This window comes from Myotis daubentonii, chromosome 4, assembly GCF_963259705.1.
Source record: "Myotis daubentonii chromosome 4, mMyoDau2.1, whole genome shotgun sequence".
NCBI lineage: Eukaryota > Metazoa > Chordata > Mammalia > Chiroptera > Vespertilionidae > Myotis > Myotis daubentonii.
Genome location: NC_081843.1, coordinates 77,646,531 through 77,671,825, shown reverse-complemented (window position 1 = coordinate 77,671,825; position 25,295 = coordinate 77,646,531). Strand labels below are relative to the sequence as shown.

At 39.8% G+C, this 25,295-nt stretch overlaps 1 protein-coding gene across 9 annotated transcripts in view; it reads left to right on the top strand.

The window, feature by feature from the left end:
• ARHGEF28 (Rho guanine nucleotide exchange factor 28) overlaps positions 1-25,295 on the top strand; it is a 263,386-nt gene that overhangs the window by 152,826 nt on the left and 85,265 nt on the right. For all 9 annotated transcript variants that reach the window (XM_059694332.1, XM_059694331.1, XM_059694328.1 and 6 more), the window contains 3 exons: positions 14,113-14,234; positions 17,863-18,143; positions 23,147-23,354. In XM_059694332.1, coding sequence (XP_059550315.1) covers positions 14,113-14,234; positions 17,863-18,143; positions 23,147-23,354 — 611 coding nt within the window. The remainder of the gene's footprint in view (positions 1-14,112; positions 14,235-17,862; positions 18,144-23,146; positions 23,355-25,295) is intronic.

Here is a 25,295-nt window from a genome sequence, read left to right as displayed (position 1 = left end):
GCAGTAAATATCAAAGTGTATTGTGATACAGATTTACTCACACTACACTCAGATATTGCTTATTTTGTCTTTATTTCTTTAGGATCTAATTTTCCTTATGAAATCCTACCCTTTAGGCAGCAGGAAGGGAAAAAGGGTTTATTTTAGTCTAAGAAATTTTGGTCCTATGCCGCAATGAAAATAGTCATTTTCTGTAGCTGCTCAGTCTCTTTAAGTGAAATATTCAGCCTCTCAGATTTATTTTTCCTCCTCCACTTCCTTGCCACTCTGGTACTGAATGTGACTTCCTGGAAAGGGGGGCAGTTGGTGGGGGAAGGAGGCAACACGTCTTCAGATGCTCTCTGGGCCCTCCTGGTCTCTGCTGCAGATCTGCTGGCCTGGGCTGTTCCCTCAGCCACGACTGCTGTATTACTGGGTCTTCCGGAGCCTGTGACCAAGGTCCTGCAGCTGTATCCTCTCCTTGGTGTTGGTCAGAACCCGATGGTTTTTCTTCACTACAGAAATCTTAGAATCACTGCCCCTGGCCATTGGCTCAGGTGTTTCCCTATAAACATCTTTTCAAGGATCCTTCCTTGGCACCAGTGGGCCTTGTGTAGGCGGCAAGTACCTGACTCAGCCACTTCTTGCTCCTCTCAGAGGCCTGAGGGGTCTTAGGGACCCATTCTCACCACTTAAGCAGCTACGAGCAGCCCAGGAAAGCTGGCCCTGGCTGACCTTGCTGCCTGACCTTGCTCTGCTACCAAGTGTGCTCGGCAGTGGTTGTCCTCATGCTGGTGTGGGGCAGCCTTCAAGGCGTTCTCCTTTGGAGGAGCCCCAAATGGAAGCGAGAAAAGCCCACCCACCCTGAGAGTAGCCCCTGGCCTATCTCTCACTGTTCCCCACAGGCAGGGGAACCGCCTGTCTTATTCCTTTGACCTCATTATCCCTACCAGTGGAAAAGTCTGGTTATGAATTGTAATGAGTCTCTTATCCAGCTCTCATTCATACTGACCTACTTTGAGGTGCCCAGAGTTGCTCAGGAGAATGGAACAAGATTTAGGGACCAAGTAGTTTCCAACCAGGAGAAACCCAGAACAATTTGGAGGAATGCCTGCATTCCTTGGCTTTCATTATTCGAATGAAATAATGAAATCATTCATTCATTCAAAATGTTCTTGTTGAGGACACAAAAAATAAGTGACAGTTATTTGAAAGTGGCTAAGAGAATAGATCTTAAAAGTTCTCAACACAGGAAAAAAATGTAACTATGTATAGTGACGGATGTTAGCTAGACTTCTTGTGATCATTTTGCAATATATACAAATATTAAATCATTATGTTGTATACCTGAAACTAATATGCTCTGTCATTTATAACTCAATTAAAAAGAAAACAAGTGAGATAACTTACATTTCAATGGCGAGTTCTTTATTGTGCTAGCACGATTTCTTGTCTGCAGTAGAACTCAGTTCTGTTTAGGATATTAAGGGGAATTCAAAACACATACATTTCTAGAGATAGGTGCTGGAGAATTGGAGGGCTTCTGACTTTTCAAGTGGACAAGATCATGTGTATGTGCCTAAGTCTTTTCATAAGATTATGCAGAATTTGAATTATTTGTAGGATTTCCTGTAATGAGGACATGCAGTTTGTTTGTTTTTGGTTTTGTTTTGTCTAATGTCACCTGAAGTGGTCTTGTCAGAGTCCTGCCACTTTATTTGGGGTCTTTTACTTCTGTCCTGGTGTTTGTACTATGGGTTAGTTTTCTTACCCTCCATTTGCTCATTTTCCCTTTCTGTACATTACTTTGCTTTTGGCCTTAGAGAACTGCATCCAGAAGGAAAGGAATTGCTGATTAAACGTAATCACGCCAAAGTCTACACACCACACATGACTGAACATCTTGATAGTCTGGGGGGAAGCAAGGGCAGGCAAAGGTTGTTATTTGCTTATTTAAGATCCTTCTCTTCCAAACATAAACATATGTCCTCTTGAAGGCTGCTTTGTGCTACTATAATTAGGAAGGAGAATGTGGAAGGATTTGGGAGAAAACCATCGTTCTTTGAGGACTGTATTTTCTTCCTCCCTTCCTTTCTTCCCACTGCCCACCTCTTTTTCTTCTCCATGCATTTTAAGGGGAGAGGCTTGTTTCCTTTTTCAATAATTTTGATGATTAGGTCTTTGGAAACAGCAGAATAGGACTTCCTTTAGGATCGGATTTTAGAGCGCCAAGTTGTAACTTGCTATGGAGAATGGGGTTAAACTGCTGTTCCAAGCGAGAGGGCTGGAGGAAGCTCTCATCCCAGCACCTGGGGTCCCTTCACCCTGTCCTTGGCTGTGACGGCTGTTACCAGGAGACCAGCCGGACCTCATCCCAGGGTGCACTCACTCTTCCTTTTACAGGATCCCAGTAGGGTGAGGTAAGGTCTGAGGCTGAGTTGCACATTGGATTGATGTTAGAGACTATCTAGCTTGGTAGACAAAGGCTCCCTGGGTTCTCCCAGATTCATCGCGTTGCGGACTAACATCCTCAGAGTAACTTTAGCTCATACGTGACCCACAGGAAATTCCTGGGCTAGGATGGTTTTGGAATTTGGAAGGATCCTCTCTGTAACCTCAACTGTAACTCAGAGTAGGGAGGCCTAGAGATTTTCCAGGCCATGACTAATATCAGGAAAATCCTAAGAGAGCCTTCCAGAAGAATAGGCAGGGATAAATGGCAGTTTATCCCTGAAAATGTTTCCTCTCACCTGTGAGGGTGGGTTTTTTCTTTCTTCTGGGGCACACTCAGACCATTGGTAAAGAGGACAGTCTGTGACCTGCAGAATATGGCAGTTGCCTTTGACTTGTGGGATTTGGAGAGGGTGTGCTGTTGCGAGAGAGGGTGTCTGTCAGTGCTGTTTGCATTCTGGTCCTATCACCTAATGGTGTGGGCAGGTTAATCCCTCTGCTTGTGCCTCAGCTTTCCTGTCTACAAAATGAACGTGATAACACACAATGTGGTTATGAGGAGCAGGGTTGGCAAATGGGTAAAAATAATACTATGTACTCTTGGGTAAAACATTTCCAGCGAATACATTTACATATATCTTATCTGATATGGTGGATTTACCGATAACCTATTTTGCATGAAATGCTGCAGCTGTTCTTTTACATAGGAGACACATTTTAAACACATGACTTGTTTTTTTCCTCTTATTTTAGATGTAAAAATGGTTATTGTTGGGAATCTAGAAGTTATAGAGAGTGAAGAGTTGAAAGTAAAAACCACCTGTGATCCATCATCTAGAGATAGCAGTTAACATCTTGGTTTAACTTTCCAGCCCTTTCTCTTGATTGTTTTGTATATTGTGTGGTTAAATAAAATGAAATCACACTTACCATTCTGTGAATGTTTTCTCAGCAAGATTTGCACTGTTATATTCCGGCAGGAAATCTCTGGCGGCCCAGGAAGTGAACGAACACACTTAGGCACAAGTCAAACTATAACACATTAATGAAACTTCCCAGTGGGAAAATACCAGACATTGCTCACATACCATTTTCTTTGGCTCAAAATAGGATACTGAGTAACCCCAATTATTAAATAAAATACTTTGAACTACCTAGCAGAGTGCGTACCTAGAGCTGCAAGTTACTAGTTGTGTGACCTTGAGAAGTTACTTAAATAGCACCACAGTTCCGCAAAACGGAAATAGTAAATAGTATAGCTACACAGGGTTGTTTTGGAGATCAAATGAGTTAGTGTATGTAAATCAGGCAGTATCTGGTTCATAGTGAGTGCTGGATTCATCTGAGCTATAAGAGTAGGATTACCCAGGATAATTACCCAGCATGGAGCAGGTGTTCAATAGATGCTTACTCTTGGAGTACTTAATATTTTGTTTCTTCCCTCTCTCCCCCTTTTTTTAGTGGTAAAAATCAAATGTTTTTTTTGACATATGTAAAACTTTAGACAATAAATAAATACCCTCTCCCTTTTAATCTCTCTCTCTCTCTCTCTCTCTCTCTCTCTCTCTCTCTCTCTCTCTCTCCCAGATCATCTTCCCAGTACCTTTACTTTGCAAACCTACCTGATCATCCTATTATTCCTTTAGTAAAAGAGTAGCCTCACTGATATTTTAAAGAGATTAAAGAGTACATTCTTGGGCTGCTACCAGAAGGCATTGCGATGGTGCCATAGGAAGTGCTCAGCATCTGTGGTGTTCTGCACAATGGGAGAATGTGTTTCTAGCTTGGACTCGAACTAAGAAGTTACTTGTACTACCAGGAGGGGCAAAGTAGAAGATGCAGGATAAAACATAGAGGTAACAGGCAGGCAGGAAGAACTCTGAGGAAGAAGACAGCCTCATGGCTGTGTAGGGACTTCTGAGGGATCTGCTGAGGAACAGTCCGTAATGACTGTGTTTTGAGGAGATTTTAAAGAGTTATTGATGGAGGCTGAGGGCCCTAGCCAGGGCCCAACAGGTGGCACAGTACCTGGCAGTCAGTAGATACTCAGTACATGTTGATAAAAAGAATGAATGGATGAATGGATGAATGGATGAAAGAAATAAGAAATTGACACTTCCATGGCATCCTGGGGTAAAACAAGAATCGCTGGGCAATCCACAAGACTACCCCCAGAATTTGAGGAAATTTTACCAGACCAGAATTAATTGTACCTGGCACAAGGGGATTCTTTTCTTTTTATTTTATTTACTTTAATTTTTTGTGGCAAATGTTGCTGCGCTCTTTTTAAATTATTGATTAAATCATTACGTATATGTCCTTATCCCCCCCATGCCCCCCCCTCATGCCCTCACCCCACTCGTGTCTGTGTCCATTGGTTAGGCTTATATGCATGCATACAAGACCTTTGGTTGATCTCTCCCACTTACCCCCACCCTCCCCTACCTTCCCTCTGAGGTTTGACAGTCTGATCGATACTTCTCTGTTTCTGGATCTGTTTTTGTTCATCAGTTTATGTTGTTCATTATATTCCATAAATGAGTGATATCATGTGATATTTATCTTTCCCTGACTGACTTATTTCACTTAGCATAATGCTCTCCAGTTCCATCCATGCTGTTGCAAATGGTAAGAGTTCCTTCTTTTTTACCACAGCATAGTATTCCATTGTGTAGATGTACCACAGTTTTCTAATCCACTCATCTGCTGATGGGCACTTAGGCTGTTTCCAAATCTTAGCTATGGTGAATTGTGCTGCTATGAACATAGGGGTGCATATATCCTTTCTGATTGGTGTTTTTAGTTTCTTGGTATATATTCCTAGAAGTGGGATCACTGGGTCAAATGGGGGGATATTCTTTTCTTAATGAGAAAGAATTCCTCCTTTGGAAAATATATGTTGAGTATCTACTACGTGACATGGCCCTAGGAATTGGGGATACAGTGAATGAAGCATTGTAAGTCACTGTTCTCATGGAGCTTACATTCTAATGGAAGGGAACAAATAATATACGATAGATACAATGTACAAGGTGATGATATATGTTATAAGGGAAAATAAAGCAGGGCTTAGGGGATATATATATATATATATATATATATATATATATATATATATATATATGATGGTCAGGCAGAGACTCTTGATAAGATAGCATTTGAGTAGAGAGCTAAAGAAAGTGAAGAAGGAAGACATCTGGGTATAAAGGAGAAGAGCAATCCTGGAAGTGAGAACAGCAAGTGCAAATGGCCTGAGACATAGAACAGCAAGGCCAGAGTGGCTAGAGTAATCAGCAGCTTCAGAGAGGTTGGATGAGGGCGTGTTTAGTGTGATATTGTAATTTGTAATAAGAAATACATATTTAGTCTTTGTCCTATTTCTGGCACAGAGCTCCTAAAACCCTTGAAATGTCCTAAGTCAGTGGTCGGCAAACTCATTAGTCAACAGAGCCAAATATCAACAGTACAACGATTGAAATTTCTTTTGAGAGCCAAATTTTTTAAACTTAAACTATATAGGTAGGTACATTGTTATTAACCTAATTAGGGTACTCCTAAGCTGGCCTTTGCTAAAAACGTCCTCAATCTGATTGAGGTACATTCGCTGAGGTTGACCCCTTCCAACTCTCCCATCCACACTAGTCTTGTATACTTGTTTCAGATAGATGAGTGTGCATGGGAGATTCCAACTGACACCCCCCACTTCTTCTAACGCCACTTCTTCAAAATAGACTCGCCCAGGCCGAAAACCGACTTCTGCGCATGGGCCAGGAAGTTTCAATCGCACTGTACATGCACGCCCGCACGTAGTATTTTGTGGAAGAACCACACTCAAGGGGTCAAAGAGCCGCATGTGGCTCGTGAACCACTGTCCTAAGTGATGAGAGTGATAAAGATGTCTTTTGTTATGTTAATGAGGTGCCTTTTGGACCTAAGGATGGGGGTTAGTTGCCAGGAAAACCAACCTTAGGTTTAGAGGATTGGAACTTTCTGTCCTACCCCCCAACCCCCCAGAGAAGGGATAAGGGCTGAAGATTGAGTTCAGTCTCCAGGGGGCAAAAATTTAACCAATCATGCCTATATCATAAAGCCTCCATTAGAAAACCAAGCTGATAGGACTCAGGGAGCTTCTGGTTGATGAACACATGGAGGTACTGGGAGTTTGGCATGCTCAGAGCACAGAAACTATGTGCCCCTTCCCACATACCTTGCCCTACTTGTCTCTTCTGCCTGGCAGTTCCTGAGTTATATACTAGTATATCTTTTCATAATTAACTATTCCTCTGCGGTCTGTGAGCTGCTCTAGCAAGTTAATCGAACCCAAGGAGGGGGTTGTGGGAACCTCTGATTTATATAGTTGGTCAGAAGTACAGATAGCAACCTGGACTGTGATTGGCATCTTGCAGTCCAAGAGGGGGTTATGAGAACCTTCAATCTGTAGCCATTCAGAAGCACAAGTAAGAACCTGGACTTGTAATTGGCAACACCTATCTGGTGTCCAACAATTGCTTAGATTTGTGGGATCCTCCCTCCCCACCCCCACACAGGAATTAGGTCCCAGAACCATTTGAGTAAGGTGCTGTAGGTTGTGGTAAAATTTGGCTTTTACTCTGAATGAGATGGGAAGCCATTGGAGACTTTTAGAGGCATGCTATGATTTGATTTCCTTTGTAACAGAATTGCCTTGTCTACATTGTGGTGAATAGGCCATGGAGGGCAGAAGAGTAGAAGCCGGGAGACCATTAGGAGAGAGTAGTCTTGCAATAGTCTAGGCAAGAGATGTTGGTGGCATGCGTTGGGGTGTCAGTGGAGATGATCAGAAAAGGTCAGATTCTGGATCCATTTGATTGTGAAAGATCAGTCAAGACAACTTCAAGGAAGGATAGAGCTGGCATTTACTGGGAGGAGCAAGTCAGTGTAGGAGGGAAAGTGAAGAGTTCTGTTTTGCATCTGTCATGCTTGATGTGGCTGCTGGACCACTCAGTGGAGATTTTGAGGAGATTGTTATAATTCAGGGGACAGGTCTGGGTTGGAGATGAAGAGTCATTCTGTAATGGTGTATGATGCCATGTTGTTAGATGAGCCACGGAATTAGTGGAGAAAGAAAGAGAAAAAGAGGATTGGCCCTAGAGTGCTGCTATCTGCCCAAATCTAGAAGATGAAGAAGACTGAGAAGGAAAGGCCAGGAAGACAGAGAGTGGTGTCCTGGAGGAAAAGGGGGAAAGGGAGCAATCAAGTGTATCAAATGCTGCTGTAGGTCACACCAGGCGAGACCCAACCACTGCATTCTGTGATAGCAAGGTCACTGGTGACTGTGATGTAGAGTGCTGGGAACCGAACTCTAAAATAAGTCTTACTCACAAATACCATAGATTTCACTTGCAGGTAGAATCCAAAGAACAATATAAATGAACAAACAAAACAAACAGACTCAAAGATACAGAGAACAGACTGATGGTGCCAGAGGGGAAGGGAGTTGTGGGACTGGGTGAAAAAGGTGAAGGGATGAAAAAGTACAGATTGGTAGTTACAAAATAGCCATGCAGATGTAAAGTACAGCACAGGGAATATAGTCAATAATTTTGTAATAACGATGTATTGTATCAGGTGGGTACTGGTAATATCAGGGGGAATACTTTGTAAAGTAATTATATGATTATCTAACCACTGTGCTGTACACCTGAAACTAATACACAATAATATTGAATGTAAATTGCAACTGAAAAAAATTAGGAAATAAAAAAACAATAAAGACTTAGTCAAAAAATAAAAAGTCTTACCTACTTTGTGGTGGGTAAGACTAAATCCTGCTGTGTTCATAAACTTCTAGGTTTAAAGCAAAACTGAATGAATGAATGAATGAATGAATGAATGAATGAAACCAACCATCCAGCCATTGTTAAGAGATATCTGGACTGAGAGGCCCTCTCTTGAGTTTCACAGGCAAGAGCTTGGCACCCAGAGTGGGCCAAACCAGGTCAGCAGCAGGTTTGCAGAAGCTGCCTGAGCCGGGTTTGTTTATGTCTGGGTGTGGGTCTCTTACATAACCACGCAAGCAGGCCACATTTTCCCTTAGCTACAAGGCTCTTAGCTTCTTGAGGGAGAGTTTGATTTCATTATAAATCAGGTGGCAGAGGCCGTAGGCTGGTCTGTGCCCTTAACTGTTTCCTGCCAGATTTGGGGTAGTTGTAAATGTCAGAGAAAAGGGAGGCACCCGGAGCTGCCTCTCTCTCTCTCTCCCCGCTCACTAGCACCAGTTACCCTTCATTCTGTGGGTGAAACATACCTACTTTCAGTTATCACCTCGCTGGAGCCTCTGTACAGCCAGCCAGCGCTGATGAAAACGCTGTTGCAGGGAGTCCTGGTACAGTTTCACAGATCACATTACAAAGCCCTGAGAATAGCGGGGAGAGGGGCGAGCTGGGGATCCCCTCAGAGTTACTGTTTACCCTCTAGGCGCTCTGCAGCGAGAACCTGGCCCAAGTCCACTTCGTCATGTTAGAACACGGCAGTTTCTGAAATCCTCCCTTTATTCTTGAGAAATGCTGTCTCTGATGGTTTGACTTTATGTTTTGTTTGTCCTGCTGTTGGACTCTCTCCTGTTTCACGAGCTCTCACCCTTGAGTCTTTGCAAGGTAACTCTGACTGGGTAGCTTGACTTTGTTCATCAGTTACCATGTTCAGGATGAGCTTTTCTTAACACGAGCTAAGCCATTTACAACATTATTTTAGCTCTTTGTGTAGCAAATGGACTATTCTGTGAATTCCAGTTGTCTTGGGTTCGTTATAAACATGTAAAGTTATAACCATGGTTGAAATCATTTTTTAAAGCATTAAAATTACATAAAGTGTTAAAACTATACAACCTCATTTTCTTATTTGGTAATATCAAGCATTTGCCTAGTGCTTCCTTTGTGTCAGATTATGTTCTAATCATTTAAAGTATAAATCATTTAATCCTTATGACAATGCTAATAAGTAGACATATTATCATTGCTATTTTACAAATAGGAAATGGAGGTACAGAAAGGTTAAGTAATTTGCCCAAGGTCACACAGCTAATAGGTGATTGAGCTGGGGTTGAATCTGGGCAGGCCAGGGCCCATGCTCTTAACTACTGCAATGCATTGCTTTTCACCAATTTAAAAGTTGCAGCTATGTGGATGGGAGTTGAGTTAAATGTTTACAAAATATCATTCATTCATTAATTATTTTTTATTTTTATTGAACTTATTGGGGTGACATTGGTTAATAGAATAAGATTTCAGGTGCATGAGTCAGTAATATATCATTTATATATTGTATCGTGTGTTCCTCACACCCGGAAAAAAATAACATTAATTCAAGATAGAGAGCTGATTCTTACTGTAAATTACATCTATAGGCTCATTGAAAAAGAACCTGAAGGACATTTTTTGGCAATAATTTTTCATTTAATTTGCTACTAAAGTGGTTACATATGGAAGCAATAAAATCATATATCTTGAAAATCTTACAAAGATCAGGTTTCTTAAGAAAACAAAACCATTGTAGCTTTTTCTTTGTAATGGGCCGAAATAGTGCAGTAATGGGCCACTTTAATATAGGTAGCTGATGTTTATTTGAAAGTACCTTTAAAGGCTTTTTTCACAATAAACCTTATTCTGCTGGTCAGAAGCCTATTATTTGCAGTGATTATGCTGCAGTTAATAAAAGAGTAGAGGTCTTATAAGCCTGTCATCTTCTGATTTGTCAGTGTCTGTTCACTTCTAGATCCTATTACCTGTTGGTGTCCTTTGACAATCATGAGCCACGGCTGCCCCAGACAGTTACAATGCAAAGGTCTTCTGGGACAATTTTATAAATAGTTGCAATGAGTAACTCAGCAAATCTACATGGCAGGTTGTGGGCGACAGATCTAGAGAGGAGACAGATTTCCCCTCCTTACTGTTATATAGTCATGCGCCCTCTTCCCTTAAGCCCCCACAAGACTCAGTGCAATCCTTACCTAATGGACAGGATGATGCCACTATCCTGGCAGGTTTCCCAAAGTGTAAGGTAAATTCTTCTGGGCTCCATCAGACTTGGAGATGGTATCTTAACCTAACATTAGATGACAGCGAATCACATTATAAGGGAGATATTTCTTTTTCACGTTTTTTTGACCTTCCTGCTCATTCAAGGAGAAAGTGGGTTTGTTGTCACTGCATCTTTAACACTGCTGAGTCCTACAGAATCTCTCTTTATGACAAGAAGCAGGCACTGTAGATGCTCAGATGTTTAGTCACAATGCAGTTCCATTGTTTTGTTTTTATTATTTTATTATTATACACTGGCACCAGACCATTTGGGGTAATATTTCATTTGGGGTAATATTTCATTTGGTTCATTTAAAATTAAATATGTCAATTATTTGCAGATGTTTTATTAAATATCTTGCACAGTTCCCATTTATAGTAAGGCCAGGAATTTCTTGGAAAATTGGTTTTATTTAAAGAGTAACAGGAGAGTTAATCTAAAGACAAGTTGTAGAGCATAGAAAAATACAGGATGAGATGTAGCTATGGAAAATTGTGAACTTGGTAGAGCAAGGATAAAATCTTGGTCTAATACCTGCTACGGTTGATTTTGTGGAGATCCACAGTTTCTTCTTTGAAACTCTTGGGACCAGACTTGTTTTTGAATTAGGAATGTTCATGTTTTTTGATATAGTGTGTATAGTATGTATGCTGTGAGTCCCATTGGGAACACTGGGGCAATGCTATCATCAAGCACAATAATAATTCTGCAGCAGGAGGTATGACTGTTCACACTGAAGTGGGGTAAATAGAGACTTTACATGACCTCGTGTGGATTCAGGTTAGATTTTGCCACCGCATTTGTTTTTAAACCAAACTTAGGGGGAAAATGTTTTGATTTTTCAGAGATTTTTGGATTTCAGAATTACAGATAAGAGGTTATGGGCCTGTCTTGTAAATAAATCACATCATTTTCCAAAACATTGATTAAATAAATCATGCAGAAAACAAAATTAGATTCCAACTTGGTCAAAGTAACCAAAGTAACTCTTCCACCTTTGAGTTTATTTTTACTGCCTGGGTATGATTTCCTTATAGACTAGAGGCCCAGTGCACGAAATTCGTGCAAGAGTAGGCCTTCCATCCCCCGGCTGCCGGCACTGGCTTCCCTCTGGCACCCGGGACCTGGGCTTCCTTCTGGCCACTGGCAGGCACCCAGAACCCGGGCTTCCCTTGCAGCCCCGACTTCATCCCTTCATCCGGGGGGGACACCTGGTCTAATTAGCATATTACGCTCTTATTATTATAGATTCTGACCTGCCACACAGAGCCAGGTAGATTTGTTTGTGGAAGAAAAGTTGAATCCAAATGACTCTTACCTGTGAGTGTGAAAATAGAAGTGGTTCCTGGTCCTGCTCATCCTTGAAGTGAGGGTCGGTTGTGAGCACAGAGCTGACTATTTTGGTAGTTCCGAACATGGCTGTCGGATGACTGGGCAGTGCATACACTGACACCAGACCATTTGGAGTAATATTTCATTTGGTTCTCTGTTTTAAAATTAAATCTGTCAATTATTTGCAGATGTTTTATTAAATATCTTGCTAGTTCCTTAGTCTAATAATCAAGGAAGTTTTGATTCGGCAGTGATGGAAATGGTTAAAAGGGGCATAACCAGCCTCTCGAGTGTGATGGCAGACATGCCAGGTGTGTTACAGTCTGTGAACTTAGGACATGAGAGCAGTTAAACTGGATTAATGACCCTTCAGAGGACCATGTTGAGTTATTTATGATTGTTTTTCTAACATGCTGTAAAATGACAAATGAGCAAGTATTTTCTTACCTCAGAACACAGTGAAAGGGTTTTGTCAGGTTTTTGATTTATAACCTTTGGAACATGCTTTTATTTTGTGTAATTAGAATAAAAATGTATAGTAATTGATCATAAAGGTTATTCTTGTGAAGTGTTTGTGGGCTTTGTGTGTTATATTGCTAGCTATTTAAATAAATTGATAAGAGAAGACATGATAGATATGAGGAGATAATGTTTTACATTTCCATTGTATATTTCCTCAAGGAGCTTCATAAAAATCTCAGTTGGGTGTTCTGTGGGGAAGAGAGAGATTTAGGTGGAGAATCTGAAGCCAAGGCCACTTGGCTCATACAATCCATATATCTTTATAACTTCTGTAATTTCATCTGGGACCTTCTATGAAAGAATAGAATTTTTTATTCCTAGTACATCAGCCCAACAGTTAAATAATATTTTTAAAAATTTTCTGATTCAGTCCATGGGTTTACTTAGGTTTTATGCTATGACATAGGCAAGACATGCCATATACTATGACATGGAATAAGTGCCATTTCTGATGGAACTTATAAAGGCAGCATGATTCGTTATGTATTCATGCAAAAAAACTCAATGGAACGTCAGTGAGGACATCATTTGCTATGGATATAACTTTGAATCTATCCTATTAAATTAATGTACAGCTATTGATAATTTATTATAACAGACCATGATTAGTATTAATGGCCTTGTATCTCACTAATGGCCTTGTACCTCACATTGAACATGGTTAAAACCACTACTAACAAAATATAATGATAGTGACAATGTTTATCGAGCACTTACTAAGTACGTAGGCATGTGTTAAGTGCTTTACATGTCTGAACTAATTTAATCCTCATAACTATACAATGAGGAAGAAGAATAATAGTCCACTTTTACAGATGAGGAAGCCCTATAAAGGTATCTGGAGATTAGGCAGTTTAGCCAAAGACACAAGAAATGAAGCATTCTGGCTTCTCTATGGTTTATTGCCTTCAACTTTTGTTCCCTGCAAATACAGTAACACCTCAACTCTCTGGGACACCTCTTTGAGCAACCTCATCTATTTGGAACTAATCTGAGGACATAGAAGCAAGCAAAAACACTTCTGTAACTGAAATGGAAGCAAAGCTGTGTCTTGAGACTATGCATATTCAGCAGGGAGTCCAGAGCCAGAACTGCGAGGCTACGTGCTATCGCGGGTCCTTCAGTAAAGGGTCTGGAGCCTGAACACCTCAGTGGCACCTGAGGGTCACAGTGCAATCACTGGTGCTTCCAAGTGATTCATAAAGTGAATTTTAGTTTAATCTGTTAGAAATTGGAAGCAAAAGTCTCATTGATTTTATGAAAATCTCTCATGATTAGAAAACTAGTGCTTGAAATGGGCACATACTTATCTAGAACGATGCATTCTTTTTTTTTTTTTTTTAAATATATTTTATTGATTTTTTTACAGAGAGGAAGGGAGAGAGATAGAGAGTTAGAAACATCGATGAGAGAGAAACATCGATCAGCTGCCTCCTGCACATCTCCCACTGGGGATGTGCCCGCAACCCAGGTACATGCCCTTGACCAGAATCGAACCTGGGACCTTTCAGTCCGCAGGCCGACGCTCTATCCACTGAGCCAAACCGGTTTTGGCACGATGCATTCTTTAGGACAGTTTTAGATACTGAGAAAGTTTGGATGTAGAAAATAACATACTTGCAGGTAGTTCTGAATAAGTGGAGGTAGCAAAGTGCCATCTTTAAAAATATAATCTTGATTGTTTCTTCTTATAGTTGAATTAAGAAGGCAAAGGTTGACTGTAAAATAAATTCCTCCACTTTATTTCTCCTGTTTTCTCTTCTCCTCTAGATCGCTCCTGTGATGTCCTCAGAAAATCCAAGCAGCCCCCCACGTTCCACGCTGCCGGTGGGCTTTCTGACATGCTGAACGGTGGCGATGAAGTCTATGCTAACTGTGTGGCGATAGATCAGGTGAGGTGGGACTGATGTTCTGAGGTGGATCCGCCCTCTTTATAGATTCAGCATCGCTGTGTTCCTCTGGGAGCTTTAGCCCAAGTGCAGCCCTGGTGATGCTACAGTGGAGTCCCATCATGTGAGCATGTAACTGAGGTCCTTCCTTCAGCACAGCATATCTTACCCAAGGCGCACCACGGGGGAGGGGCCTTGACACTGCCCAAAGAGAGGAGTGTGAGAGCTCTTCTATTGGGGCCAAAATAGGAAATGACAATTGCGAGGCCAGTTTCTTCTCTACAGCTTGTCAGAAAACAAGGTGTGTGTGATTTGCTCTTGCAGTATTTGTATTCAAAGCCAGCAGGAGCTGGGTGAGCAAGAGCTTGACGCCAGCCCCATAGGATGCTGTCATATAAATTACTTTTTTAATCCTTACGACACACCTATTAACATGTAATAAGGTTGTAGAGCTTTAATATTAAAGCAGAATGGTGTCGTGTTACAGGGAAGCTGGAACCCTTCAGAGCTCCCCGCCCATTCCCTGATAGAGATTTGTGAGTTAAAGCTCATGAAGGCAAGTGGTTTGTGCATCTACATATGGATTTATCCTTCATTCTTTTCTGAAGCTCAGTCACCCTTGATTTAAAAAAATTTAATTTTAGAAATTTATCTTTATTGTTAAAAGTATTATGGATGTCCCCCTTTCCTCCATTGACCCCACTCCTCCCACTCCCATCCCCCAATATAGTTATCGATCAGAAGATTTCTGCACACTCTAATTCAGTGGTTCTCAACCTTCCTAATGCCACGACACTTTAATACAGTTCCTCATGTTGTGGTGACCCCCAATTTCATTGTTACAAATTGAACATAATTAAAGCATAGTGATTAATCACAAAAACCATATGTGATTATATATGTGTTTTCTGGTGGTCTTAGGCGACCCCTGTGAAAGGTTCGTTTGACCCCCAAAGGGGTCGCAACCCACAGGTCGAGAACCGCTGCTCTAATTTATGTTAGATTTAAGGGACTCAAGGGTAATTTTGACAACATAATTTCTGTTTTATCCACTAACTTTAAAGCCTAATTCCCATATAAATGCACCATAAATATGCTCCTTGAGCAATATGGTATTTTACTCTTTTTGTTATCAGTGTGCATATATTATACCTTATTACTTATAGATGTTTTCTGTGATATAAACATTTTTTTTCTGTCTACTAGATCTCAATTTCATCTCCTAGTCAAATATCTCTGCTTTTTTCTTTTTGTGTTATAAAACACTATTACCTCAAATGCATTGTATAAATGCATAGGGCGGGACGATATTCAAAATGACTAAGATATGAACATCAGGACATGGACATCAGGCTATGAAAACTGGTATACGTTTTGGTATAAAGCAGCTGAATGTGTTCCTATTTATGAAATCTAGAATGAAGCACAGAGTTTAGGACAAAGTGGGAGTTCTGGGGACATTCTTTGAAGATACAGGCTAACTGGACTTGGTGTGCTCTAGTCACATTCTGATTTTACTGCTTTTATTCTGTTGCCTTATTTCCTAAGCATTTGCATGAAATGCTTCTTGAGTTCTTAATTTTTTTGTTTTTTCTAAGCCTCAGTGAACACTGTAACATTTTCACTTACCTCAAATAACTAAAATTATACGACTCGCTATTAGAAGGAGAGAACCGTGTCTTTATTTGTTCTAAGATACATTAAAAATACACAACATGAAGTTAAGATGTGACTGTTTGCGATTGTTTTGAGTGAGAGAAGTGTTGCTCTAGTAATGTGAAGCATACACTTGAAGAGAACTCAAGCAGGCTAATTGGTAAACTGAAACATAGCAGAGGATCGCCAAATGCATGCAGTGAAAACAGAAATGAAACTAAAAACCTGGATACAAATCACAAAGTTCTCTATGTCAGTGTGGCATAGTTAACATACCATTTATCTCACTGTCCCTATGTCCATTTGAATAACAAGAACAGAGAGTCCAAATTCTGCATTTTTAAAACAATTTCTAGCAATATCTAGAAAAAAAAATCTTAATCTATTTCCTTCATCCCCTCAACATGGCACAGAAACCTAAAAAGATTGCTAGCTTGTTTGCAATGCTGTTTCCTGTAAATTCTCAATGTTACCAACCTATCTGATGAGGCAATTCACATGATAAAGCTACTTTGAAAGTTACTCTGTCATATAGACTACTTTGAAAACAACAGGATTGTATTTGGGCATCATTTCAAGCCTGCTTAATTCAGTACAAAGAATCCCTGTATCCTCTTTATCAAAACTCCTCAAATGTTAATATTTTACTTTATTATCCTCTGAGTATGTGCTGTGTGTTTGCAAATGCTTAAGACATATAAATATTTTTTAACTAGTTGAGAGCAAATTGAAAATATGGTATCCCTCAATCTTTTGTGGTGCATTTTCTTAAAAACGTGGGCATTCTCTTACATATGCACGTGTAGTTATCAAAACCAGGGAACCATCATCTCTACAGTACTGTTAGCAGTGTACCACTCTTATTCAGTTTTAGCCACTTGTCTCAAAGTCCTCTGTAGCAAAAGTAAATTCAACTGCATGAGTTGTAATGAGTTGTCATGTGTTTGTAGTCTCCTTTAATCTGGGACAATTCCTTAGTCAACTTTTATGACATTGATAATTTTACTGATGATGTTATCTTTGGTCTACCAAATTTATTTTCAATAAAGTCACTATTTTAAAAAAATTAAGAATCTTGTGGGAGACAGTTTGAGTCATTGCAAATACCCTGTTATTCATTTGACTTGCACCCATCAGTTTGAGCATTGCGCGATTGTTTTTGCCTTAGTAAATTATCATTATGATGGTTGGTTTAGGACCCTAAATTTCCCCCTTTTGCTTCATTTCCCCTTCACCACTCTATATGTAAATAGTGTCATTCTCTTTCTTTTTACTGTTTTCTCCCCCAGAAGTGATGTCATTTGATGAGTGACGCCTCAGATCGCCTGTGTCTTTAAGCCCCTTTCTTAGGTGCTTTGATCAACTGGGACTCTTTTTCACCTGTAGACTTTCTCTTCCCATGATAATTGTTAGGGGCCACCTCCCTGGTCTCTCTGCCATGCAGATTTTTGCAGCCTGTCCTTTCTGCAAAGGTTTATGATAAGGGTACGACAGGTTGCTTGCTTAGATTCAGTGTTTATTTCACTATTTCCATGTAATTTGAATTTCAGGGCATTTTCTATCTTCTAGCTATGCTAAGTCCATGCATCTTCTGTAGTTTTATTTGTATTTCTGTTTGGTAGTGTTTTATGTGACCACCTCTACCTTGTTTACTCAAATTCCTATAAACTGCTTTTTAAATCAAGCTGCCTGCTCCTTAGTTGTTTTTCTTGAGTATTTAAAGCATTTCCTCTCATTTTGAGTGGTTCATAAAATCTTAAAATGCTCAGTTGGTATTTTTCCTTTTGTGAATTATGGGATAGCAATCAGGTGAACAAAAACATCATGAAAGAATTCTCTGCTTATATGAAACAAAACAAGAACAAGTAAGACAAGATAAGTAAAGTGGAAGGTTTTTAAATTGGGAGAAATTTATTCTTAACTAAGCCTATCTGTCCTGCTTTTGCTTAGGGAATACTTTTCTTTTGTCTACCAGGTTGGTGATTTGGATATTAACTATATAAACCTAGAGGGAGTCACTACACACACCTGCCCTGAGTCCATGGATTCTACTCTGACACCTCAGAGCGGCAAGCATATCCTTTCTACCGAAACCAGCCCTGGCAGGCACCCGCTCCATGAGAATAAGGAAGTGACATCAAATACTGAAGCCCAACAGTCCTTCACATCGCCATCTAGTTCATGTGCTTCTAACTTAAATCTTTCTTTTGGTCTTCATGGATTTGAAAAGGAACAAAGTCATCTAAAGAAAAGAAGGTAAGGTACTCTATTTTAGAGGAAAATGTAGAAAATCAAAGAACCTTATAGCGGAAATTGGAAAATTCTATTTTATTTTCTATTGTCCCTACCATTTTTGTCTCCACATAAAAATGTTGCCCCTTTTCGGTTTCTATATTCCTTGATTTGAAAGTAAGACAGTTAAGGAAACTGGCAAAAAAACAAAATAGAAGAAACCCATAACTTTGGCAATATTTTCATATTTTAATGAAAATGCATATAATGGAAACTCCCATTTATGTTGATTGAAGTAAAAATTGTCTAAAAACTTTGGAAACTAATTTGGATATGCGTTTTATGACCCAGCAGTTTTACTTCTGTGTTTTAAGAGACATATGGATGAGTACTTATAGAGCAGAAAATAACCCAAATGGGGAATGAGTAGGTAAATTACAGTATAGTTACACAAAGGAGTGCTATACAGTAGGGAAAACGAACTACAGCTACATACATGACATGCATCACAGAAACACAAAGTTCAACAAAAAGTAAGGGACAAAGTACTTTAGTTAGATGTCGTTTTTATAAAATGCAAGCCAAACAAAATCAAACAATTTATTATTATAGGGCCAATACATAGTGCTTAAGCTATTAAAAAACAGACCAACACGATAACAAAGAGGGAAAAAATACCCAAATTCAAGATAGTTATTACATCCAGTGGGGAAAGTAGGGAATGAGAATGGAAAGGAATAAAAAGGGTTTAATGGTATGGCCAATGTTCACGTTTCAAGTTGGGTGGGATCATAGGTGTTTTATTTTTATGCTCTGTAACTTTGTTACCTTGCACATATTTTCAAAATATTTATTTGAAATACAAAAGTGTTACTTATGCAAAAGTATCATTAAAACAATAGTTTTGATATGATAGTATATATTTACATGTGTGTGTACACATGTATGTTTGTATTTTTGCATCTGTTTCTTGTCCACCCGTTCATTGTCTATTTTCTTTAGGAAATAGACCAATGTCTGCTAATTTCATTTTATTCTGCTGTTCACTTTCCTTAGGTAATAGCTTATTTCTCTTCCCCAGGCCCAAGGCCTCTTATTGTATGCTCATTTTCACACACAAAATCTGAATATAGAATACACACACGTGAGTGTGTTTGTAATTATTTATCTACGAATGAGCATCCACATAGGTAGATAAGTGTTCAGCAGAGATGTAACTGGCCAGAAAGAAGAGCGAGGGAGGAGAAGCAGCAATCTCCAGGTGCCAACCCCTGTGCTGTACTTTACACTGATATACGAGCACTTGTGGTTGGAACACTTTATAAACAGGTGTTGGTACCAAGGGTAACGTCTGATACATAAATAATGAAAGATTTTCTTTAGATTCGTATTTTTTGGAATGATGGTTTAAAAGATGCCGAGCGGTCATGGCTGTGAATTAAGTTGATGGGACATTTTGGGTTCTCCACATGTCTGTTTGCGACAAGAGGCGGTCAGTCTAAGCAAGAGTCTGTACAGTTCTGCAGGCACAGATTGAACTGTGTGTTATCAGTGCGTTCTCGTGGGACCCTCGGGATCTGTCCAGCTTGTGATCCAGTCTCTCGAAGTGAATGAGCTCTTTAGGAATAGGGGCAGGAAAGGGTGCACGTGGTCTCTTGCTCTGCTTATGCAAACATTTTCTGATGATGGTCCTGTTCTGGGACGTTTAAACATCTCGCTGCTGCAGCTAGAATTTTGCCATCTTAAAATATAAGAAAAAATGATCCAGTTTGAATAAAGGCAATTAGAAACCTCGGTAAAAATGTCACAGCTGATGGGGGGTGGTGGGAGAGGGTGGCAGACAAGGAGAGGAAGATGTACTGAGAGAAAAATCTTCCAGCTAGTGTTGCGGCCAATGTCTCCTGCACATTCTGTCTCCTCTGGGAAATGTAGGAATGAGAAGAAAGGACTTGTGATCCCTAGCAAGCCCACTTTGACCCTGGGATGGCCATAGGACCCCCCTCACTGGGTGTCATGGTGGGAGTGTGTAATACAAATGATAATGAACTTCAAGTGAACTATGCCCCTTTTTAAAAATAAGCGAATCATAGGCTGAGAGGCAAGGAGGAGAAATTTGGGGGCACACAATAAAAACTGAGGTTAACACAGGGACAAAGCTGGCTGGGACCCAAGTTTTCTAAAGTTTAAAACAATATTTTGGTGAAAGTAAAATTGTATGCATAATATGTAACCATTATGTTATTTAAAATTAATAGGTATTTTAAGAAGTTACAAGGGGGAAATAAGCAGTGCAACACTTATTTTAACAAACTTTACAGCAAAAAATTAGTTGATAGAAGACAAATTTTGTTCTGTTCTAAAGTATATATTTAAAACCATTTTTTGTGTCTTGTTTTTCCACAGTAAGAAATGCTTGTCACACCATGAGCCCCCCACCCTCCCATTCACATAAAGTTTAAATGTTTTATGAAATAACATGTGGAATGTATTCTGATATTTTTTACTCTATACTATTTTAAAAGAAAATTCGGGTCACAACCTACTGAATCAATTTCATAGCCCACTAATGGTATTTTGAAAAATGGTATAAAATGAGAACCTAGAGGTAATTCTGAAAAATAATGTCTATAATATTGAATATCTTAGATTAATAACTTAACAAAAAAAACTGTAGCCCAATTTAGATGACGAGGAAATGAACGGTTTTCAAGTATACTATGCAAAATAAAATAATACTCACTAATCCTTCTAAGATTTATTCATAGTGATGGAGAAATGCTGTATATACATACCTGGAAAGGCTTGTACTAAAATAGGATATTCTTGCAGGCAACTGACTATTTGAACTAATTTTCATTAGTATAGAGATCACAAGTTGGAAGACAAACTCAGAGGCACAAGATATCAGCAAACCTTTGACCTCCCACCCCATCCCCAGATCTCTTTCTACCCTCAGGTGATCATTGAATTAAGAAAACTTCACACCACAGCACCGTAATTACATCACTGTAACATTCAGAGCACTGACATTTACTGGGAAGTTTTTCTTAACACTAAGCTTTAGTTTTTTATGAGAAATACATATTTTTGTTGTTGTTAATCCTCACCCGAGGGATATGTTTTTTCCATTGCTTTTCACAGAATGGAAGGGAGGGAGAGAGAGAAACATTGATGTGTGAGAGATACATTGATTGATTGCCTCCTGCACATGCCTGATCAGGGGTGGGAGCAAACCACAACTCAGGTATGTGTCCTTGATCCAGAATCAAACCTGAGACCCTTCGATGTATGGGCCACTGCTCTAACCACTGTGAAGCACTGGCCAGAGCGATAAATAATTTTATGTACTCCAACATATTTTAGTGTTGAATTAAAAGTGTGAAGTCCACCTCCAATTTATCTTTCCTTTATCAGTGCCAAGGTGAAGGGTCTCAATGTGTTCTTTAAGGAGAAAATTCCACTTTAGAAACCTCAGTGGTGCCAGGCCTGGCCTTTACTTACTTGCAGGTTTGCCGGTGCCCAGTAAGGTCCATGAAAAAGTTCAAGGACCAGAGACTGATCTTAGTGTTTGGACTAGAGACACATATAGGACCATGTGTCATGTAAGTTATTAAGTTGATATTCAGTGGCTATTAAATAGCCTATGTTTGTTTTTCTTTAAGAAAAGTAACCCAAAAGAGTTATTCAAAGTTTTATTTTCTAGTTATATTTCATAATCAAGATGGTTTCATTATATTGTTCTTAAATTTTATCTTCAGAACTGTAACAACCAAAGAAAACTCCATTAAAATTGCACTGTTTGTTTTTTCATTTGTTGCTTTTTGTTTTATATACAGACAACAGAATAGTAGTTACCAGAGGGGATGGGGGTCAAGGGAGGACAAAGAGGGTAAAGGGGATCAAATATATGCTGGTGCCGGAAGGAGATGAGGCTTTGGGTGTGAACAAACAGTGGAGTTTACAGATGTTGTTTTATAAATTGTACACCTGAAATTTATATAATGTTATTAACCAATGTTACCCTGATAAATTTAATTTTAAAAATTCACCGTGCAGTGAACATGCCAGTAAAAGCTGTTGACCTCAGAGTTTGGTTTAAAATGTGAATGTTAAGGAATGAGCCAGGAATGTGGAAGGTCACATTCTTTCCTTTAAATTCCATGGTTATCACAGTTACACAAGGAGAGAAAAGCTTTATAGCTGAGCGGAGTTACTACCTGCTTCTGGGATGGATTTTCATGGGATGATTTTTAAACGTTTCTAAACATGATAATTTAATATGACACATTTGGGACCTCACTGGGTTCCTGCCTGACCCGGGTCGTGACAGCAACTCTGGGTGAGACCTTTGCACATCTCTCCTTCCCGGTGCCTCCGCCCCCTGAGCTCTCCGGCGGGGGGACACAGGGAGAACGCCACTCAGCATATGCTCACATGCAGATCCCCCAGAGCCACCCCCCGAGAACAGCCCAGTGGCTCTGTTTTGTCTGCATTTTTAATATGTGAAGGGTAACTATTTGGGGCTTGCCATAATCACATTTACAAAACAGAAATTGGATAACACTAACTTGAACCAGCTTTTGTTTCTTAGAGTCCTGACATGGCTTTAGCTAGGTAGAAATGTTCACGTGGGGAAGCAACGTTTTGTTGAAAATGAGGATATTTGGGGGAAGAAAAACAAGAAAAACTACTTAAATATAAATTTTATTAGAAATTGGCCCCAGCTGGGTAGCTCAGTTGGTTGGAGCATTGTCCCAATACGCCAAGGTTGTGGATTGGGTCCCTGGTCAGGACAGATACAAGAATCAGCCAAGAATGCATAACTAAGTGGAACAACAAATCAGTGTTTCTCATTCTCTCTCTTTCTCTCAAATCAATAAATAAAAGTAAAAAAAAAAAAAAAGAAGAAGAAATTAAATGCGTAACCATTATACTTTATACCAGTGAAGAATTTGAATTCAGAGAAATAGAAACCAACTCTGTTGGCTTCCTTGCTTTTTTACTTATTTGCTTACCTTGTGCTCCAGTTCCAGCCTCGATGCCCTGGATGCGGACAGCGAGGGGGAAGGGCCGGCGGAGCAGGCCCACCTGTGCTACACGCCCGTGTCGCAGACTTCCCCCAGAACCGGGATTCCCAGTGGGGATGAATTAGACGCTTTTGAGACCAACACTGAACCAGATTTTAACATCTCCAGGACTGAGTCACTTTCTCTATCAAGTAACCTTCAGTCAAAGGTATTCTGATTGGTATTAATGTGGCTTATTCTAAGCGGGGAAAATGTGTTGTCTGAATCTATCCATCTCTGAAAGACAAATGATGTTTTATTCACATGTATAAACTTTTTTTTTTGGAGGCCTCATGCGCTGGCTGATTGAGCCTGTCCTTTTCATCTTCCCCACTCTAATCTGTATGGTCCTTACTGTTTTCATCAGTTCAACACTAGTACATACAACCTTTCACATACTTGGAATATTTTACCATTGTGCATAATAATTCCTACTATCATCTCTTAAGCAAAGGGAGAAAAACTGGTAGTATTCAGTGGGTTTCTGATCAAACTTGTTTTGCTCACATAAAATTTTGCTTGGCCTGGAGGATGAGGTAAATCATGTTACTAAGTCAGATGATGTTTGTTTAGCATTCCTGCTGCACGAGCGAATCTGGAATCCCATAAACTTTGTCCATTTTTCCATAGGAGACAGATTTTCTCTCATTGGCACTTTCACATGGGATTTCATTTTGTTGTGGTTGTTTTTTATTTCTTTTTCTTTTCTTAAATTGAGTTTATTGAGATGGCATTAATTAAATTATACAGGTGTCAGGAATACAATTCTACAACACGTCATCTGTATTGTATACCCTTCCCGTCTTGCAGCGAAAGCCCTTTTGTATTTGGATATGCTTTCTTCCTGTTTGATTGTATTATTATCCACTTTTTTCTTCTTAAATTGAGTTTTCTACTATAAAATAATGTGTGCTATGCCCAAACAGCTCTTTACCATGAACACATGGCTGTTATGATAACGCTTCATGTTTGTAGTAGAGTGTACAATATACAAACATGTTTTATGTATGCACAACATCTAGTTTTATCACAACTCCCCTTGGACATAAGAGGTTTATTGGAATTGTTGAGCAGATGAGGTTCTGCAGCGGTGAGATGTCTTGTCCTGGTTACCCACAATGGTGAATAGTCAGAACTCAAATCTGGGCCTGAGTCCTCTCCTTCAGCTCTGAAGCCTGTAGAACTGTCAGAATCTTTTGAATCTAAAGACCATGTGATATTTCTGGATAGTCAGAAATGAGTATGCTTGTTGATGTAGATCCTTCTTAGTTTTGCATTTTGGATGGAATTGTGAACACTCATCATTATTTGGGATGAAAAGTAACGTCATCTTTGTGAAGCAGTTCAGTGTTGTCCACTTTGAAGAAGAATATGTCCTTTAAAGCAGCGGTCGCCAACCGGTGGTCCGTGGACCACTGGTGGTCCGTGAGGTCCGAAAGGTTGGTGACCGCTGCTTTAAAGGATAGCTAGCCTTGCCTCTGAAATTACCTTATGTTACCTGAGGCATCTGGGTAATTCTCCAAGTCCCATTATTATAAAAAATGACAAGCATCTATGACTTTAGTGCAGAGGATGGCGTTGGGCGAGGGCCCTCTGTGGCGAGCTCACTGTTAGGGTTATAGAAAAGCTTGGACTGGCCTTCCTGACGTTCAACCCCAGAAAGCTCTCCCTGATAAGTCAGCCAGAGGGCCCACAGCTCAAGGCCCCTTGAAGCAGGATCAGACATCTATTTTCAACTTTGCCCCAGGCTCTTTATATCGAAGAACTTAGAGAAACCATGCGTTTTCACTTAGGAAGAACAGAAGAGACCAGTGCTTGGGAAGGACAGTTGCTGATGGCTCAGTTTTAGTAGTAAATTGTGCGTTACTTTATTCAGCCCTAATTTCAAGTGCCATCTTACAAATGGATGGGTGGGATGGATCCTAAGGCTACTAGGCCTCTCTCTGGTGGATGGGAGTTGGGTTCCCTAGATGGCTTTAGTGGTGTTCTATTGCATATTCATTTACATTTTCTAGAATATGTAAGAAACCATGTTTTATTATCTTGCCATCTTGCATTTTCCATACATTAATGTTGTAACAGAAATTGTATGTAATTGGGATAACAAAAT